Source organism: Cetorhinus maximus, chromosome 35, assembly GCF_964194155.1.
Source record: "Cetorhinus maximus chromosome 35, sCetMax3.hap1.1, whole genome shotgun sequence".
NCBI lineage: Eukaryota > Metazoa > Chordata > Chondrichthyes > Lamniformes > Cetorhinidae > Cetorhinus > Cetorhinus maximus.
In genome coordinates this window covers 1,302,275-1,323,785 of record NC_135913.1, presented here as the reverse complement: position 1 = coordinate 1,323,785, position 21,511 = coordinate 1,302,275, and the positions used below count along the sequence as shown (strand labels likewise).

Genomic DNA, 21,511 nt, shown 5'->3' with positions numbered 1-21,511 from the left:
AACCGCCTCTAGCCCCCACAACACTTCCTATCTCTGTCACCTCCTCCTGCCCCTACAACCCCACTATCACTGTAACCTACATCAACCCCTCATTCGTTACAAATTTGCTTTTACAGGAAGGATGCTATATGCAACTTGGCTGCAACTTTTTCATTTTACAACAATAACGATATTTTTATAAAAGCCATTCAATACCAGTAACTTATTTTAGCGTATTATATTTCGTGAAATTCAATTTTCCCTTATTTATTTATTGCACAATTGCTCCCTCAAGGCATAAATTCTCACAAAACACAAAATCGCAGGAAGGAGTTTTTCCCCACAATTATTTAGACTGGATGATACGCAGTAATAAGTAAGGCACAATGGTTCAGGGGTTATGTTACTGGACTAAAACTTCAGTCCCCAATAGTGTAGGGATTATGTTACTGGACTAATAATCCAACGTACAGGAGTGTAGGGGTTATTTTTCTTGGAAAATATTCCAGGGTACAGTCGTTTAAGGGTTATGTTACTCGACTAAAAATCCAGGATACGGTAGTTTAGGGGTTATGTTACTGGACTAATAACCCAGGGTAAAGGAATGTAGGGGTTATGTCATTGGGCTAAGTATCCACGTTACAGGAGCGTAGTGCATAAATTACTGGGCTAATAATCCAGGGCGCAGTAGTGCAGGGATTTATGTTACTGGACTAATAATCCAGAGTAGATCAATCCAGAGATTATGTTGCTGCACTACTCATCCAGGATAAATTTGTGTAGATGTTATGTTACAGGGCTAATAATCCATGGTACAGTAGTATTGGGGTTATGTTACAGGACTAATAATCCAGGATACAGTATTGTAGAGGTTATGTTTTGGGCTAATAATCCATCTTACATTCATATTGGGTTTGGGTTACTGGAATAATAATGCAGAGTACAGCAGTGTAGTGGTTGTGTTACTGTACCAATAATCAATTGCAAAGTTGTTTAAGGGTTATGTTGCTGAACTAATAATCCAGGGCACAATATTACAGCGGTAATGTTACTGAACCAATAATACAGGGTGCAGCATTTTAACGGTTAAGTTACTGGACTAATAATACAGGGTAGAGTAGTGTAGGGATTATTTTACTCGACTAATAACCCAGGGTACAGTCGTATTGGGGTTATGTCACTGGACTAATATAAAGGGTACAGTAGTGTAAGGGTTGTATTACTGGACAAATAATCCAGTGTAGTCGAGTGTTGGGGTTATGTTACTGGACTGAAAATTCAGGTACAATAGTGTAGGGATCATTTTTACTGGACTAATAAGCCAGTGTGTAGCACTCTGCGGCGTATTTTAGTGGGCTAGTAATCCAGAATACAGTAGTAATGTGGTTATATTGCACGATTTATAATCCAGAGTACAGTAGTATGTGCGTTATATTATTGGACTAATAGTCAACTTTTCAATAGTATATTGGTTGTGTTATAAAATTGGTTGTGGTATAAAAATCCAGTGTACAGTGGTGTAGATTTATTTTCCTACTTTACGGTATAAAGGTGACCCTGGCTGTGTCAGCATTGTTGCCCCTCCCTTGTTGCCCTTGAGAAGATAGTGGTGAGCTGAATTCTTGAACTTCTGCAGTCCCTGCCGTGCAGGTGCACCAACATTGCTATTAGAGAGGGAGCTGCAGATTTGTGAACCAGCCATAGTGAAGGAACCGTGATATATTTCCAACTCAGGATGGTGAATGGCTTGGAGTGGACCTTCCAGGGGATGGTTTTTCTAACAGCCCCTTACATTTAAAGCACTTTCCGTTATTGATTGAGGAGGCTACACTGTCTATAGAATTGAAGTAAACGAAGCTGCATCAATGTGAGAGGTACTAAGTTATTCATGTTATACATGCAACAAGGCAATGATGTTCTAAGTGTTGACTATTACGAATGCAGAATGAATAAACAGTTGCTAAAAGTAACCTCATGGGGTGTGTTCCTTCTGTTTGCCAAACAGAACAAAGGTTTCCATGCAAATAGTTTCACGCTTTTATTTAAATTTCCAAACGCAATGATGCATCAAGCATGGAGAGTCAGCTACACCTAACATGATAAAAAAACAATCATCCACCAACCTGATTAAACATTAACGTATTTGGCAGTAAAACAACAGCCGAAAGGCCAGTCAAAACAAAAAAAAATAAAATAAACGATTATATATATTCAACAGAAGTACAATGTCTGAGACTTTCCCCCTGCATTCAGTATGTAACCAACGCTGCAGTACAACTTGGCGTTTCAGTGTAGAAACTTCGAGATCGAAAACCCTCATCAACATCTGAAGTTGGCCATTAACAAGTCGAGGCAACGGGTGATCCAGGGTCCCGTCTGACACGACTGTCTGCCGCTCTTGCGCGGCTATGTTCGCGGCCGGGTGTCCCTGGAGAGGGAGAACGCGGTGTCTGCCTGCACTGTCGAGTCCTTCCGTGTTGGCTGGTCACCGCGGGGGCTGGGCTGTAATAAAACAATGTTAATGACATTTTGATTTAATGTTTGTAACGTGCCTTTAAATTTTGTCTTCGTTTTTGCAGTTTCCATTTAGCTGGCTGACCTTTACGTTGTCCCAACATTTGTAAATTTAGTTTATTTGGTTGACTCAAAGCAGTTACCCTGAAGGAAAACGCCATTAATAAGTTGTTTCTTCAATCGTTTTGTAGGAGAGAACTTGATTGTTACTGAAAAAAGAGACATGCCGAAACTTTTGGTCTTGCACTCATCCGGCCAGTTGGTAGACTTGCGAAGTGACCTGATGAGTTCAAGATGAAAAGCTTAAACATGTCTCTTTTTTCAGCAACACTCAAGTGGTTACTTACAATTTAGGACGTGAATGTCACTGAAACCTTTGGGCTGACCATTTCCAACAACCAGAGATAATATCTGAATACTCATGGAGATGCACTTATAACAATTTGGTGTCCTTTTAACTTTGAGCTCCTCATTAAACCGCCGAGTATCAGAATGTCTGTGGTACACACGCGGCAGGTCTGCACTGGAAGTGAAGGCTGGGCTTGCAGAAATAGACTTAACTCCATGGTGATCAGAATGCGCCAACGCCCAACATGACAATTGCTTCACATTGGAAGTCAACCACATTGTTGTGGGTCTGGAGTCATATGTAGGCCATAACAGGTAAGGATGGCAGATTTCCTTCCCTAATGGACATCAGTGAACTGGATGGGTTTTTACAACAACCGGCAATGGTTTCATGGTCATCATTAGCCTTTTCTTTAATTCCAGGTTTTTACTTATTTCAAATTTCACCACCTGCCATGGAGGGATTCGAACCCGTTTCCCCAAGGCATTACCCTGGGTCCCTGGAATGCCAGTCCAGTGGCAAAAACGCTATGCCACCGCCTCTTTTGATCGAAATTTAGGAACGAGATGCACCACATTGTGATCTGAATCTACAATCTCTGGTTGAAGCAGAGGCTTGTAAGTATCAGTGATGGAGCAAATACATGGATCCAGTGCCTTATCACTCAAGTGGGTTTGCCCGAAGACAGCGAGTAACTGAGAGTGTCCCTCACGGCCAGGTCACAGTGATTCATGTCAGCTAAGAAAATCTTTGGTGAATATGGGGACAAAGCAGCCTATTCGTGGACATTTGCATTGGCATGATAGCGAGGCAAATGCATTTCTTAACTTTAAAGTGATTTCATCAACGTCTATTCGCATATATATATATATATATATATCTCCAACACCCACCTGGAGATTGATTTGTTGCACTGAGAAATCTAGTCTGGAGAAATAAATCAAATCCACACATGTTAATTGCGCTCTCTGGGAGGTCCGAATTTCGCCAGCTGTCGGCTGAGGCAGAGCACACTCGCCTCCCTAAATCCTGACAAATGTCCTGCAAGTCCGAGTCTCATCAGTTTAATTGCTCAGTGACCTCACGTTGCTAAAAGTAATGGATGGAGGTGATGTGCGCAGCCCTCTCCTTTTCCCTCGCCGCCTAACGCCTTCCACCACACCACTGCCCCTCCATTTTCATTTTCCACCTGAACTAAGGCCCCTACGGCCTAAATATCGAATGGCAACTTGTCGATGAACGTCGCCCTCTTCTGTTCCCTTGCCATCTCCTTCCCCATCTGCATTGAGGCCGCTTGGACACCGAGTTCGGCTCCTCTCGCACCGGGATTTCGACGGGTTTCACTTGCAATGCGCTGCTTTGTGCAAGTTCAAGCAAGACATGGCAAGTCGGACATGTTTTAATGTTGAAGGGGAGGCAGGTTCGAATCAGCCCTGGCCTTCGGCAGCCTCGCCCTTCCCCGTGTACTTGTAGTTTGCCACAACACCGTCTTGCCTAGTCTCGGCAGCACTGCTTCCCCCAGGCCTCGACAGCGACATTCACCACCGCCTAGCTCGGTCCTCCCGCCACCCCACACACAACAATGAGCTACAGAAACAGCCCGAAAACCCCAATAAATAGGCGGAGGTGGCGGGCAGTTCAAAACAGGTGTCGCCACAGTCTTTTCGGGCTGTGCATCCATGCACAAGGACAGATAGATGCTCAGCACTGCAGCATCCTGCAACCTCTCTCCATATAAATAGTATACTGCGCTTTTTTCTCTTCAGCCAAAATGGCCAAGCTTTTATTTTGCCACATTATACTCCATCTGGTAAATTTCTGCCCATTCGCTTAACCCAATTCTATCCCTTTGCAAAATCCTTGTATCCTCCACATACCTTTGCTTCCTACCTATCTTCGTAGAATCAGAATATTTAGTTACATTACAGCCGGTCCTTTCATGCATACCATTGATATAGACCCTGCAGAGGTAAAGATCTAGCACTGATCCTGGCAGCATTTCTCTTGTTTCAGCTTGCCACCATGTAAATGTCCCATTTGTTCCGATTGTCTGTTTCCTTTCAGTTGGTCTATCCATGTTAACACCATGAGCCGTTATCTCCTGCAGCCCTTTTTAGGTAGCAACTTACTGGTTGTCGGTTTATCAGGCAAATGCACGACATCTGCCCATTCCCCATTATGCAGCCTGTTTGTTATATCATCAAAACTTCTCAAACACGATTTTCCCTTCACTAAACCATTTTCACTCTGCCGGATTGTAATATGATTTTTGTGAATGTCCTGCAAGTACCTCCTTAATATTTTTTCCAAGCATTTTGCCAATGAGATATATTTAAGTAACTGTCCTATGGTTTCCTGCTTTCACTCTCCTTTTTGTTGTCAATAGTAGCGTTATAGCTGCGGCATTCCAAATCCATGGGACATTTGCAAATGGTAGGGAATTTGGAAGATTGCAAGCGATTTAAGCAAAATCCCAGCAGCCACTTCCCCAATGATCCTAGAATGCATATTATCAGTTCCAGGGTTTATGTCAGCCTTAAGTCCCATTAGTTTTTTTAGTATTATTTCTTCTCACCATAAGTGATATTTTTATATTCCTCTCTCCCTCTTTCCCACTGCTTTCCTCATTTTCTTGGGATGATTTTTATATCCTGCACCGTGAACACATAAACGAATGCAGTCTCAAAGCCTCTGCCATTTCTGCTTTTTAACTCTCCAGTCTCATTCTTGGATGGACCAGTGCTCACCATCGCCGCTTGCCATCCCTTTTGTATATACTTGCAAACGCTTTCACTGCCTGTTTTATATTAGTATTCGTTTTTGTTTTCCCCTCATTTGATATTGTTGCCAAGTGCCCTGATGAGTCCAAGACAAAACGCTTTGACATGTCAAATGTTTCATCAATATTCATGTTTCATAATTCTCGCTGTTTTCTTTTTCTCAAAGCCCAATTTTAACCTGGTCATTTGTCTCCTTTGTTGCTATCTAATACCTTTCCAATTCTCTGGCCTACCACTAATCCTTGCAGCATCTTGCATTTAATTTTTGTTCAATGAGTTGCCACCCATTATGTCCTGCCATACCCGTGGATGGCGAATCCCTCTCGAAGAGCCGTTCATCCTCAGTGCAACATATTCTCGCTGAATGTTGTGATATATCTCTTTAAATGGCGGCAATTCCTCCTATGATGTCCTACATTTTGACTTTAGTCACCTTAGCCAACTCTATTTTTATAAACTAGTAATTGACTTCGCTTAAGTTTAAGGCACTAATTCCAGACACAACTTTCACACCACGTTTTTTTTTTCTGCTGTGAAACTGCGGAGTGCGACAGGGATAAGTAGCCCTCCCCATACTGCATGCTTGCTGAGCATTGTTCTCTGCAGAAAGACAATAACAAGAGTTCTAAGGGTTGCAAAAAAAAACTGCATCCGGGCTGAGCGTTGTTCTCTGCAGAAAGACAATAACAAGAGTTCAAAGGGGTTTATACACTCTGATACAGACAGCAGACGGAGGTTTTAGTGTTGCTGTTTGCTGCTCATAACAATTATTCTTATTTATTCTGGGGTAATAATGTTGAAAATGCACGTATACAGTATATTTCTCTCACGAATGTCTATGACCGCAAGAGAGAGCCAATGTTCCTCAGTTGCTTCCTGTTTTTACATTCGCCCCTGTACCTATGACGAGTTAATCGGGCCATTTCGGTTTAGATACTCGAAAAAACCGTTGCCTTGGTCAAACCTGTGTATTGCAATTCTCTCCGCACGTTGTCAATAGCAACCAGAACCACAACCATTTTTTTCAGAGAACTGCACACCTTTCATTCCAGGGAGTGAAGATGAGAACACGTTAAAAGATAATAAACATCACCCTCGCCCGCCCCCCATCCCCACACCGCCCCCCCCCACCACCCCCCCACAACATCGCCCCCCCCCACCCCCCACCCCCACCCCACCCAACCTCTCTCCCTCATAGTCATGAAAATATTAGCCATAAATATACAGATTGCAAAGTCCACAGCTCGAAGGTTGTAGCCAGTTTTGGTTGATCCAAGAAACACACACCACAGAAGCACACTATTTCTTTCATTGACGCTGTGCCCGTATTTATATTGTTATAAATTTACGGCACGAAATTAACGCCCCATTGCTCTATCTGTGCCGGGATACTGATCATCCGAACTCTGGCATTAGTTACAAGGTATTTGACCAGTCGGGGGATGGATTCCTCGCGCGATTATGTATGGACGCGTCGATAAATCAGCTTTTATTCCAGATCATTATGGGCCCAGACACATAACCAACTATAGTATAATCTCCAGAGTTTATGCTGCCCCTAACGCCTCCACAGAACTGATCAGAGGCTTCTGTAGAACAGGTTCAGAGTTTGTGTTTACATAGGGTTCATTAGTCGTGGCAACAATTGGCCACGAGCTTTGTTGTTGGATGAAGAATGTAATAGGTCAGACCCGCTGATTTGACCAGATTCTGCAGGGATTCTACACTGGATAAGTAACCAGATACCGGCCATTCATAATCTCTAGGAAGGAAATTCAAATCGCCCCTCGCCTGGTTAGGGGTTTTGATTTCTGCAAAGTTATGAAAAAGTAAAACCTTTTATGGGATAAGCGTACAACAAGGCACAAGGCGGCGGTGAGCTGCATTCAGAAACAATATTTTTCCAATTTTCCCTACCACTGATATTCGACGCACAGGTCTGTAATTACCAACTTTATCCCTACTCTACTCCATGAATAATGGCTCCACAGACGCTCTCCTCCAGTCGTTTTGCACCTCTCCTGTTGTCAGAGAGGACTTGAGAATTAATGTCATACCAAAAGAATATAAGAACGTACGAACCAAAAGCAGGACTAGGCAATTCAGCCCTTACAGCATGCCCCGCCAGTCAATACGATCATGGCTGAACTCATTCCAGCCTCAAATCTAATTTGTCGCCCGCTCCCCAAAACCAGGCAACCCGTTACTATCTCCTCCTTAAATTTATTCAGCGTCCGGGTACCCACTACATCCTGAGGTAGTGAATTCCACAGATTAACGACCCTTTGAGAAATGTAATTCCTCCTCATCTCTGATTTAAATCTACAACCCCCCACCCTAAATCTATGGCCTTTTGTTCTATAATGCCCCACAAGGGGAAACATCCGTTCCATGTCTAATTTTTCTTTTCTCTTTAGCATCTTATATACCTCAATTAGATCTCGTCTCATACTTCTAAACTCTAGAGAGTATAGGCCTAAACTACTCAACCTCTCCTCATAAGACCAGTCCCACATCTTTGGAATCAATCTAGTGAACCTCCTCTGAACCGCCTCCAATGCAACTACATCCTTCTACAAGTAAGGGGACCAAAACTGTGCACAATACTCCAGGTATCGCCTCACCAATGCGTCGTACAGCTGCAAGAACACTTCCCTGTTTTTATTCTCTATTCCTTTAGCAATAAATGCCAAAATTCCATTTGCCTTCCTTAGTATATTCTGTACCTCCTAACCAGCTCTCTGCACTGAAGTATCTGAAGTTTGTCTCCATTTAAATAATATGTCGACTTTTTATTATTCCGTCCAAAATGGATAAACTCATATTTCTTCACATAAAACTCCATCTTCCAAACTTTGTCCCATTCACCTAACCTGTCCATAACCATTTATAAATTTCTTATTTCCTCATTGCAATTAGTTTCCCACCTATTTTGGTGTCACCTGAAAATTTAGCTCTGGTACCTTCTATCAATGAACCCAAGTCATTAATATATGTTATAAATATTTGGGCCCCAAGGACCGAAACCTGTGCCCCCCATCAGTTACAGGTTGCCATCCAGAAAAAGACCGACTTATCCTGAATCTCTGCCTTCTGTTCGTTAGCCAATCCTCTATCCAAGCTAATATATTGCTCCTAATCCCGTGTGCTCTTATATTGAACCTTTTGTGTGGCACGTTATCAAAGGCCTCCTGTAAGTCCAGATATATTTCATCTACATGATCCCATTTATCCACTTTGTTTGTCACATCTTCAAAGAACTCTAGCAAATCAGTCAAACACGATTTAATCTTCATACAACGATGCTGAATCTGATGGATTGTATTTTGACTTTCCACATGTCACATCACTACTTCCTTGATGATGGATTCCAACAATTTCCCAACGAGAGAGTTTAGACTAACTGGCCTGCAGTTTCCTACATTCTGCCTCCCCACTTTTTGCATAAGGGCGGTATATTAACATTTTCCCAATCCACTGGAACCTTTCCAGAATCCAGGGAATTTTGGAATATTATAGCCAATGCTTTCACTATCTCCGCTGCCAATTCCTTTAAGACTCTGGGATGTACGACATCAGGCCCTGGGGACTTTTCAGCTTCTAATCCCAACAGTTTGCTCAGAAGTTTTTTTCTAGTGATGGTGATTGTTCTAAGTTGCTCCTTATCTATACCCTCTGCACCATCTGTTTCTATTGGGGTGGTACTACTGTCGTCCACCGTGAATACTGATGCAAAATATTGATCAAACATCTCTGCCATTTCCGTGTTCCCCACTATTCACTCCCCAGTCTCATCCTCCAACGGACCAACATTCACTTTAGGTATTCCCTTTCCTTTTAAGTATTTGTAGAAGCTTTTGCTATCAGTTTTTACATTTTGCTCTAGTTTCCTTTCATAAATTACCTTCGCTCTGTTAATTTTTTTTGGTAACCCTTTTGTTGATCTTTAAACGTATGCCAATCTTCCAGCCTGCCACTGACCTTTGCACTTTAGTATTCCTTAGTTTTTGCATTTATGTTACCTTTAACTTCCTTGCTTCGCCATGGATGTTTTTTCCACCTCGTTTGTTTCCTTACCAAATCCTTGAAATCCATGCTTCCCTGGACTTGTTGGTCCTTCCGTTCACCTTTACAGGAACTTGTTGGCCCGGAAGTCTCACTATGTCCTTTTCAATGAGTCTCCCACTGGGCTGATGTAGATTTCCCCTCAAGTAGCCACTCACAGTCCACATTGGCCAGACCATTTCTTATCATATTGAAATCGGCCTTACCACAATTTAGGACCTTTATTTCAGGTCCCTCTTTGTCTTTTTCCAATACTACTTTAAATCTTACAGAGTTATGGTCACTATCCCCGAAAAGCTCCCCCAATGACACTTCTACAGCTTTTCTTGCTTCATTTCCAAGATTAAGTCATGTTCCAACCCGTATCTTGTAGGACATTCTACGTGCTGGCTCAAAAAAACTATCCTGGATGCACTCCACGTATTCTGCCCCCTCTAAGCCTTTCACACCAGGACGATCCCACTTAATATTGGGTAAATTGAAATACCCTGCTATTAATAACCTGTTATTTTTACACTTCTCTGAGATTTGTCTACATGCGTGCTCCTCTATCTCACACTGACAGTTTGGAGCCCTATTGTACACTCTCAACAAAGCGATTGGCCCTTTTTTTTAATGTTCTACCCAAATGGCCACATTCGAGGGGCCTTTTAAGATGCTATCCCTTCTTAATGCAACCATTGACTTCTTGGTCAATAATGCAATGCCACCTATTCTTTGACACCCCCGCCCCGCCCTCCCACCTTCATATTTTAAGATTATATGCCCTGGAGTACTCAGCTGCCAGTCCTGCCCTTCCCTCAAGCAAGTCACTGTAATAGCATCAAAATCATATTCCCATATGTTAAGCAATACCCTCAATTCAACTGCTTTGCTTGTGAGACTCCTTGCATTAGAATATATGAAATCCAGCCTTGCATTTTATACTATTGTGCTTTAACGGGTCTATATTTGCTCTGTCTTCCTGTATGACTTGTTTTCTCTTTTATATTTGGCTGTGCATCAAACCCTACAGAACCTCCCCTCTGTATCCCATCTCCCTGAAACCACCATCACAAGCAAATATACTGAACTAACAAAACCAAGGACAAATTAAAAGGCAGTCTATGGAAAGGAAAACTGAAAAACTGTTGATGAATTGGGAAATCCCAAAGTTCAGGGCTCAGACTGAGTCTGTACAGTGCGATTTACCACGCCCCCCGCCCCCCCATCCCCCCCACTCCCCCGCCCCCCTGCCTTCCCCCACCCCCTCACCCCACCCCCGTCTCCACCCCAGTTCCCAGCTGCAATATTGGTATTTCCCCTGACTCCCTGACTAAGATTACAGTGTAATGTCTTGGGGGCCGGGATACCAGGACAGAAGTTAAAATTTGATTTCAAAGTCTAATGATGACCATGATACCATTGTGGATTTTCATTAAAAGCCCGTGCGATTCACTAATCCGCTTTAGAGAAGGGAACCTGCTGTTCTTACTTGGTCTGGCCTACAAGTGACTCCAGGCTAATTGCAATGCGGTAAACTCTTAAGAGTCCCTGAACAAAGGGCAATTAGGGATGGGCGATAAATGCTGGCCTGTCCAGCGACACCCATACCCCATGAGCGAATTAAAAAAGAACATCGCCATTCAAAAAAAAACTGAAAAAGTCACCCCTTTTCCGATTAAGTATAACATGGATTTCAACCACAATGGGAATCAGAAAATGTGCGAATGAACGGTGTTCTAAGACTTACTCCTGCAATGGTGTGCAATCCTTGAATTCATAATTTTTAAAACTTTTTTTAAAGCGATATTTATTCGTGGGTTCTTTTTGCAGTATTTTTTTTAACTTTGTGCTTCTAACCGATGTGAATGATCCAGTAATGAGGACAATATGTAGTCACTTGCAGAACAGGCAGCGCCGTTATATTGACAATAGGGGGTGAACCTCAGGCTCATTCATAGGAAAAAAAGCAACACCCTGCGGAAGCTGGAAATCTGAAACAGATACAGAAAATTCTGGAAACACTCAGCAGGTCTCACAGCATCGGTGGAGTGAGAAGCAGAGTTAAGGTTCTGAGTCTCACGCTAATTCTGTTTATCTCTCCACTCATTTATATGAAAATTTATTCTCCATTTTTAGTGCGGGTGTCAAATTCTGTCCTTGAATTGTGAACAGAAAGTGCTGGTAAAACTCAGCAGGTCTGGCAGCATGCACAGACAGAGAAACAGCGTGAACGTTTCAAACTCCTATGACCCAACTCTGAAGGTCTGTAAGCTTTGAAGATATTAATCCTGATCCTAATATCATGAAGCTTGTGTGGTTAGATTTTGGCGGTAAGGCTGATAGATCCCATCCTGAGTTCAGTGAATCGCTAGCTCTGAACCCCTATAACATTCGGCCTGTTTGATCTCCCCTTATAACGTCACTCCCACGATGTGCTTCTCGGAAGGAGTTGGCAGGGGATAATTATCATTTCCCCACTCACATTACTGGTCACCGACGTCGCGATATTTCATTCAAATATAAGTTGACCTCCACTGTATTCGATTGTCAGATGAGCTCCAGGAATGAACAATGATTTAGCGTAGAGTTTGAGAGCCTGGTTAGCCATCAGAACTCTACATTAAAGTGGGCCAGTCTGCCCAACGTGGCAGCGTATTAGCCAGGACAGAACAGGGTCACCACTCAGTCCCTTATATTCATTAATTTTTCACCCCACCAACACCAGCCCTCCACTCACCAAAACCAGCCCCAAAATGTCCCCAGCCATCCCCTCCTCCCTGCCCCCCTCAACACAACAGCAACCCCGCCACCCACCCCACACCAACCCCTCCTTCCTAACCCACACCCATCAAAACCTCCCATCACAACACACCCCCTATTCGATGCCTCCCCAAACCCCAACACCCACCCACTCACTCCAAACCCAACCCGTCCTCCCTTACCACCCGGCCCACCAACAACCCCTCCCACCCAACCCTCTCCCCACTGCCCACCAAACCAACAACAACCCCTCAACCACCTCAGCCCCGCTACCTCCTCCGTATCCCTCCAACCGAGCAAACCCCTCCCACCCCACTCTCCATTCCACCCAACCCACAAACAGGGCCCCACCCGGCGCACCGACCTCCTGCCTACCCATCCCAACCACCAAGAACACCCACCCACCTCATCCCCAACCCCTCCTCCTTAACAACCCCACCCATCAATGTACCCCCACCCAACCCACGCCCCGCTCCCTGCCCCCCATCAACATCACCTCACCCTCAAGACCTCCCAACCCCTCCTCCATACCATCCCCATCCCACCAAAATCCTCTCACCCACTCCACTCCCACCCTCACACCTTCTGGCCATACAACATTCCCCAATTCCACCACACTCCAATCCCCAGCACCAACCGGAAGACCCAAGGTAAGAGCAAAATGCGGCTGGATGCTGGAAATCTGAAACAAAATCAGAAAATGCTGGAAGGACTCAGCAGGCGCCGCAGCATATGTGCAGAGAGAAACAGAGTTAACCTTTCAGGGCCGTATGACCCTTCCTCGTGGTTTGACTCTGCACGGGTCAGTCATCTCTCGAATCAGGGGTAGATTTTGTGGGCCTCCTATTAAACAGACAATTTCCTTTAGCGGGGTGGAAAGCTTCTTGTTGGGACCAAGGGGGCAAGTTTCACAACGGCCATTTGTGTAAGCTGCTGGTTTTGGAATGAGCTGTTCATTGAACATCGCGCCCTATCTGACCTTCCACTGACCTGAACTCCTGCCGCGTGCGTACAGGACTCTCTTTAATATCGCCCGCTGAAAGGTACATTGTTTTTCAAAGTTAAAAGCCTAAGTGAATATGATGAATACAAGTGCTTAAATGTTGCAGTACCTCCGCTGATTGCTGAAAATGTTCAGCCTGAAAGGTTCAATCGAGTTCATGCCACCAAACGTACTCCAACTCTGACTTAACTCCCGTGTGGATGTGTTGCTCAGTATTTTCTGTGCTGACCTTCCACACTGAGACTCCAAGCTATGCCTCAATGCTCCAGCAGCAGGCATAGGCTGAATGCTGGGGAAAAGTCTCAGACCCTGCTTTCATATAGAATAGATCATCGGTATTCTTTTCAGCACATGAGTGGTCGATTAAGGGGTCCAGCAACATCTCGTTTGCTCAGTGAACTGCTGGATGCATTTTATATTCTCCACATGGGAGAAGACGTCCATGTCCTACTGCCGCAAGACCTGGAAAATGCCCAGGCTTGGGCTGACTGGTGGAAATTAACATTCGCGCCACACAAGTGTCAATCAATGACCATCTCCAACATGAGAAAATCCAACCATCGCCCCTTGATATTGAATGGAAGTACGATCAATGAATCCCCCGCTATCAACATGCTGGGGGTTACCATTGACCAGACACTGAACTGGACTAGCCATATATAAATACTATTGCTAGAAGAGGAGGTAAGAGGCTAGGCATCTTGTGGTGAGCAATTCACTTCCTGACTCCCGAAAGCCTGTCCTCCGTCTACAAAGCACAAGTCAGGAGTGTGATGGAATTCTCGCCACTTGCCTGGATGAGGGCAGCTCCCGCAACATTCAAGATGCTTGACATCAACCAGGTCAAAGCAGCCCCGTTTGATTGGCACTTCATAAACTGATATTCATTCCCACCACCACCGATGCACAGTAGCAGGAGTGTGTACCAACTACAAGATGGACTGCAGGAAATCACCAAGGCTCCTTAGAAAGCACCGTCCAAACTCACGACCATTACAATATAGAAAGACAAGGGCAACAGATAGATGTGAAAGCCACCACATGGAAGTTCCCCTCCTGGTCACTCACATTCCAGACTGGGAAATACATTGGCCATCCCTTCAATGTCGCTGGGTCAAGAAACTGGAACTCCCTTCGTAGCGTCACTCTGTGTGTATCAACTCCACATGGACGGCAGCCGTACAAGAAGGCAGCTCATCACCACCTCCTCAAGCGCCAATGAGGGGTAGGCAATAAACGCTTACCCAGCCAGCGAAGCCAATATCCCGTGAATGAATTTAAAATAAAATGTGAATTTGTATTTCTATCCCTTGTTGTTCGATGTTCGATGGGTTTTCCGTGCAAAGTGTCTTGATCCACATGATTGATGCAGATCTCTTGCTTGGTAACTTGGGCGTGTGGGACTATTGGAAAAATTATGTGTGTCTGTTTCACCAAGAGAGGGAACAAATCCAGTTGTTTTTCTTAAAGTATTGATTAGTCAAATTCCGTGTAACACAATGCAAAATTGGAACAATATCATCCCTTTTCCATGTTCAAGCAACGTAATCCAAATTTTGCAGAGTGAAACGATTTCATATAATTCAATGTGCTGGCTAATACCTTCTATTCATAATGTTATGTCGTCATTCTTATTAAAGCAAATGGAGATAGATTTTCATGAAGATCTGATGGAATGTAAATTTACACACACCGCGGAACACATTAACTTTGCTGATAGTTGTACTGAAAAGTAATTGAAAAACAACTTAAGATTGTCGGACAATTGTTCAACTGAAAGCAGAAACTCACAAAGGAAATAAGATACTGATCGATTAGAGGGCATTTAAAAAAAAACACTTTTACGGAATTTGCTGGACCAAAATTTATTCCCCACCCCTAATGGCCCTTATTCAGAGTGCATTTAAGAGTCAGCCATTGCTGTGGATCTGGAGTCACATGTAGGCGAGAAGAGGTAAAGGGGTGGATTCTCTAACGGTTCTGTGATATCAGCACAATATTGACTCCAGTATATTTTTATTGATTTCAAATTGAACTATCCGCTCTTGCAACATTCGGTCCGAAGTCATTAACGGTGGGGTCCTAGGCTACTTTTACGACCGCCCGTCCATCTGTCTTGAGACCAAGATTGGGGAAGGATGTCTGTTTCAGTGACAGAAAAGCATCACCTTTAAAATTTCAATGAAATTTACAAAAATCAGGAGAATAAAAAAAAACACCACTGTGAATCTGGTGGTAACTCGCTTAGAACGTTACAAATTGCAATCCTGAGCTGTATTATCAGATACAGTATGGCTCCTTCACATTTAAGCGAAAGGTTGGCACGTTGACATCTGTGAAAGCGCCTTGTTATTTGCGAAGGGGCCCGTGATCATGTGAATGTTCGACACTGCACTGGTCATAGCAGGAGTGCGTCACCAGCCACTAAATTAGCCCACAACGCAGTCGAAGCGAAGGTCCAGTGAGTGTTATGTTCCCACACTCATCAACAACAAGCAGAGGAACCAAATCAGGGGCTCAGATGTAATCCGAAAGTTCGGGTGAAGGTAAGTTACAGACACGTGTCTTATTGCTTTACTCTTCCTTCGGTCACAATTTCAACAGAAATTATTTTATTTTCAGGATATTCCGGGCGAATTCTCCTGGCCGATGTATGTTGGGGCATCAATAATTGCCCTCTTAAATTGATTTCCCCTCTCCAACCCGAGCCAAATCACATGTAAAATTCTGATATCGTCGACACATGGTCTGAAATGTCTGTAAAACTTCTCTTCACAGCTTGGTGGGTCTTGTCTCTATTCTGTCACTGGCTACTCAGAGTGTGGGTGCCAGGACTTTATCTTTTCTGCAGAAGTTGTGTCCATCTCAGTTTATCTCATGTGAGAACTAGTAATGCCTGAGGGAAAAGACGCACTAATAGAGGCGCCCGTAATGGGAACTTGGTTTGGCAATAGGTGGTATAAGATGATAGTGATTTCATGCGTCCTTATGATATTGAAACGATGATGAATTTATCAGAGGTTTAAAAGTTCCAAGCAATCAGGACAGAAAACATGTTTTGGGAGAGTGCACTCCTTTTGAAACACTCTTACCTGTATTCAGTATCCAAGCCACTTTAGAGTAGTTAGCCACGGCTTGGAAGTTTTGTGCCAAGATATTGGAACAGGAAATCCTTCTTGGTACACAGCAGCTATTCTACGCATTTATATTTATATTTCTCATGGTTAGATGATCGTTGTACAACACGTCAGATGTTTATTCCGTTGATGCTTGTGGCATCAGTTGCAAAAGGAAAGCCTGCAGCTTATCACTCAATTTCTTACAATAAAGAGAGCAATGTGAGGAGAGCATTTATTAAATAAATTTAAGGGGGAAAACCACTTGCAGGGAAATCTGTATGTGCTCGACGAACTGTAGGAGTTTGCCTGGTCAGATTATTTCCAGCTGCTGATTATTATAACTGCAGTTAATTGAATACAGATTTTGGGCAACATCTTATTCAGTGGAGTTTCAAACGAAACTAGACGTCAAGCTTCCATCCGTGCAAGTAGTGGTGTTTGTTTTCTACAATGCACAGAGCAACGTCAAATTCAGTAGTCATATCTCTTAAACTGTAATTATTATGATTGCTGTTGTCATCTCCATTATTAGATAAAGGTTTGCAAATTCCTGTGGAACATTTACACGGGGCTGCACTGCTAGAAAATATTGGACTCTCCTGGAAACTTTAGTTCTGTTGACAGTTGCAGCAAAAATCTAATTGGAGAAAGCAGATTCCTCCAGTTTCAGGACGCATGTCAGGCAAGTGAAAAAAGAAGCAGTTCGGAACTGAATAATCAAAAAAAAGCTATCAATTCCTCCGTTTGGGAAAGGAAGCTGCCTTTGGAGGTGCATTGTCTTGGGTTCTATTGAACTGAATTATCAAAACCTTCAACACGTCAGTCTTGGAAAAGTGTTTGAAAGAAACAGAAACATTGCCCACATGACATAAATGTCGGATTCACAACATTCGAACTTGGTTAACTGGTGAAAATTATATTTATACATTCGGTGCCATATCGTATATAATCTCGCAAAATTCCGTTAGCAACCTATGATATCATAAAGAATGTTGCTCAGTCGTTATTAAGTGAAATGTTCGCAACGTTAAATCTGTGGAACTCTCCTTATTTTCACTTAGAGTATATTGTTGATCCAGGATTTGAGACATGGCTAAACCACTTAGCACTGAAACCGGACCTGGCATTCACCATGTACACACCCAATCCGCTACAGCGGAAGACCCGGCGAGTTACCGAGGCTCCCAGGTTCACTCAGCAGCCAGAGAAGTAACCAGCGGAAGGATTAAGCTGGAACAAACGAAAGCTCTGTGTGTAAGATTCAGTTATTCTTAAATTCTACATTTAATGCTGTTCAGATGATGTTACACAGTCAATATACAATGATCAAAATGGTTCTCGCGGTCATCTGCAATGGAAGGAGCATTTATTTACAAATGAGTATGTCGTGTGATTTAGATGGGCTCTCGAGATTGTCACACTCCCACAGACAGGTTGACCTTGTCCATCTCGGCGGTAGAAGATGCTGGTTTGCCAGGTGCTTTCCAGAATGCATCGATGGCTTCCCAGAATGAACCTTGTAAGGCGGAGCCCACTGCATTTTACAGCCACTAGTATTGGAGGAGTGATTGTTTGAACTGATCCCGACTCTATGTCTCAATGACCTTACTCAGGATGTTTTATGAGATTTGTTCCCTGATTCCCCCTTCTTATTTCTGCTCTTCCACTTCTTCTTCTCTCTATCTCCTCTCTCGCTCCCTCTCCCCGACCCCTCCACATCTCTCTTTCCCTCTCTCTGTCACTCTCTCCTCCTCTATTTCTCCCCAGCACACCTCCCCACCCTCTCTCCGTCTCTGTTTATTAATTCATGGTGTTTCAAGCGAGTTATTCCATAACAAATCTTCTTTTCCTTTTTCTTCTTCCTAAACTTCTACTTATATCTTTCTCCCTCTCTCTCCATCTATCATCGTGCGCTCTCCCCACTTCTCTCCAACCACCCCACCCATTCGCTCGCCCACTCTCTTTCTCTCTATCTACCACATCCCCCACCCAGCTCTCTCCCTCTCCCTCTCTCTCCATACCCACCTCTTTATCCCCCGCCCACTGCCAACTCCCAGTCTTTCTCTCTAGCTCTACCACCCACCGCCACGCCCTGCTCTCTCCCTGTCCCTCTTTCCACCTCTGTCTCTCCGACCCACCCACTCCCCCTCCTCTCTGCCTCTCTCTCTCTCTCTCCCACCCACAGCCACCTCCCTCTCTCTGCCTGTCTCTGTTTCTCTCTCGCTCTCTGTTTGCCTCTCTCAGTCTCTCTCCCTCTCCATCTCTATCTCTCCAACCCACCGCCACCTCTCAGTCTCTCTCCTCTCTCTCCTGCCCACCCCACCCCCTGCTCTTTTCCCCTCCCCTGTGTCTCTCCATCGCTACCTCTCCCACCACCGCAATTTCCTGCTCTCTGTCTTACTCTCTCTCGCTCTCTGCTTGTTCATTTCTCTCTGTCTCTCTTCCTCCCTCTCCCTCTCACACGCAGTTTTGTTTCCCTTTATTTGATAAGTTTTACCTGTAGGCACACTGTGAAACCTGTTCTCTTTTAGGTCATTCAGATTGTCTTGGGAGTGCTGTTTATTCTCTATCGGATTATTCTATACTGGACAACAATAACTCCGAGCCCAGTATCCTTATCAAGAATATACAGAACTCACTGGTTGAGCGGCCTGTCGGTAAGTTTCAGGTCAAGGCCTGGAGCACTAAATGTGAAAGGGAATGGGACGTTTCGAATTTAATATGTTAGAATGTTGAATAGTGTTCGCGCTTTCACGCACTACAGCATAACTGCTTGATATTTAATATCATCCCTACAGAAATTAACGCCAATCTTTTGCTTGCACTTCTAGGATTTTGTTAGTCCCTGTAGCCATATTCAAGCACATGTGAATCTGTACCACTCGGTCAACTTTTAAGGATAATGGCGACCTTCTTAGCCCACAGGCCAGAATGTGCTACCTCCCACAAAAGTGCCCTTATATTTATTTGCAAACCGAATTTTCAGATGCGTTACAAACTTTCTGTGCTTCTGCCGCAGTCGCCTTCAGTGTTAAATATAATCCCTAATTTTTATTCATCCACATTCTCTGAAACTGTGCTTCGGACGAGCCACTCCCAAATTATTTCTGTAATGGCCCGAGTAAATCCTGTTCCTCCCCAATATATTTCAGCGATTTCAGTACATAGATTCCTAAATCGCTCTGCTCCTCCTTTTCACGGGCTTCCCACTGACTGCAAGATGGTCTGTTACAACGTTTTAGATCAGGGAAGAATGTTCCCTCACATGACAAGCAGTCAATTCCATCTTTCACAGTCTCATGCTGCTTTAGAACGTGTTGCACTGTTAATTGCACAATATCAGCTCAAGTTGCTTCTTGCTGTTTGCAACATTCAACTCTCGTCCACGTTGCTCATTGCGCCCATAGCTTACCATAGTCAGAAAACTTGTATATGTGGCTCCCTAACCCTGCATCGCACCTTCGACAAACACCGCGACAAGCTGACACCCCAACACAGACTGGTGGGAGACATATCTGGTCACAGCACTTGAATAATCAAACAGAAGAAGAAAAAAATAATTCATAGTTTAAGGCAGTTGTTATCATTATAAACATGATCCATCAAGTGAAACGGATATTTACACTTTTCGTTCCAGTTTATGTTATGTGGGAGCCTGCGGTACCTTCTAGGAGCGAAACCGAATACACGCCTTGTGAGTATGCCCACATTAGAATTCGTTGAATCAAAACTTTTCAACTCCAGGTGTACTGTTTTAATGTTAAATTCTATAACTAACCGGTTTAGTGCTGATTCGACAAAGAACCTTCATGCTACAATGTTCAGTCACAAGGTAGCTCAAATGATGAGGTAGATCCTGTACGTGTCTTATAGTCATAGAGTCATAGGGGTCTACAGCACAGAAAAAGGCCCTACGGCCCATCGAGCCTGCGGCGACCAATCAAGCACAAAACTACTCTAATCCCACTTTTCCGCACTCGGCCCATAGCTTTGTACGCCATGCAATCTCAAGTGCAGATGCAAACACTTCTTAAATGTTATGAAGATTTCTGCCTCTACCACCCTTTCAGGCAGTGAATTCCTGATTCCCACCACGCTCTGAGTGAAATAATTCTTCCTCACATCCCCTCTACACCTCCTACCCTTTAGCTTAAATATATGCCCCCTGGTTATTGGTCCCTTCAACAAGGGGAAACTTAGGTACTGTCAACCCTATCTATGCCCTTCATAATGTTATACACCTTAATCATGTCCCCCCTCAATCACCTCTGTTCCAGGCAGAATAATGCCAGTATACCCAATCTCTCCTCATAACTAAAGCTCTGCAGCACAGACAACACACTGGTAAATCTCCTCGGCACTCACTCTAGGGCATTCACGTCCTTGCTATAGTGTGGATTCCAGAACTGCACACAATACTCGAGCTGTGGCCTAACCAGCCTTTTATTCATTTCTAGCGTAACCTCCCTGCTCTTGTATTCTATGCCTCGGCTAAGAAAGTCAATATCCCATGTGCAGTGTGAAACAAATGAGAGCAAACTGGCAAACCGTCTTACATTTCTCCAAATTCATACCATGAAAGGAACAAAGTATAAGCGCAGAGATGCACATTAAATGCAAATGGAACCACAATTGGATTCGCTGCACACAGTTCTGGGCAGAAATGTAGAGAGGCATCGGAGAAAGTAATTCCAAGGCTGATAACAGAACTGCTTTTCCGATTCAGGATTTTTCCCCAAGTATGTAAACGCCCACGTTTTGTCAGATGCCATGCCCACAGATAACACTTTTTTTTAAAGTACAATTCGTATTGACCGGAATTTCTATGTCTTTCGCTGGGTGCACCATATGAATTTTCGGCCAAGCATCCAATAGCTTTGTGTGAAACATCATGATGGACAGATATCAAAATGAATTACTGCTTACTCTTCGAAGCTGTGGGCCTGTCTGGTGGCGA

The 21,511-nt window shown here is 43.8% G+C and overlaps 1 protein-coding gene across 1 annotated transcript in view; it reads left to right on the top strand.

The window, feature by feature from the left end:
* Window positions 1–17,767, top strand: part of LOC144671993 (sialic acid-binding Ig-like lectin 13) — a 38,845-nt gene extending 21,078 nt beyond the window's left edge. The window contains 1 exon segment of the mRNA XM_078533928.1: window positions 17,616–17,767. Coding sequence (XP_078390054.1) covers window positions 17,616–17,767 — 152 coding nt within the window.
* The last annotated feature ends 3,744 nt before the right edge of the window (window positions 17,768–21,511 follow it).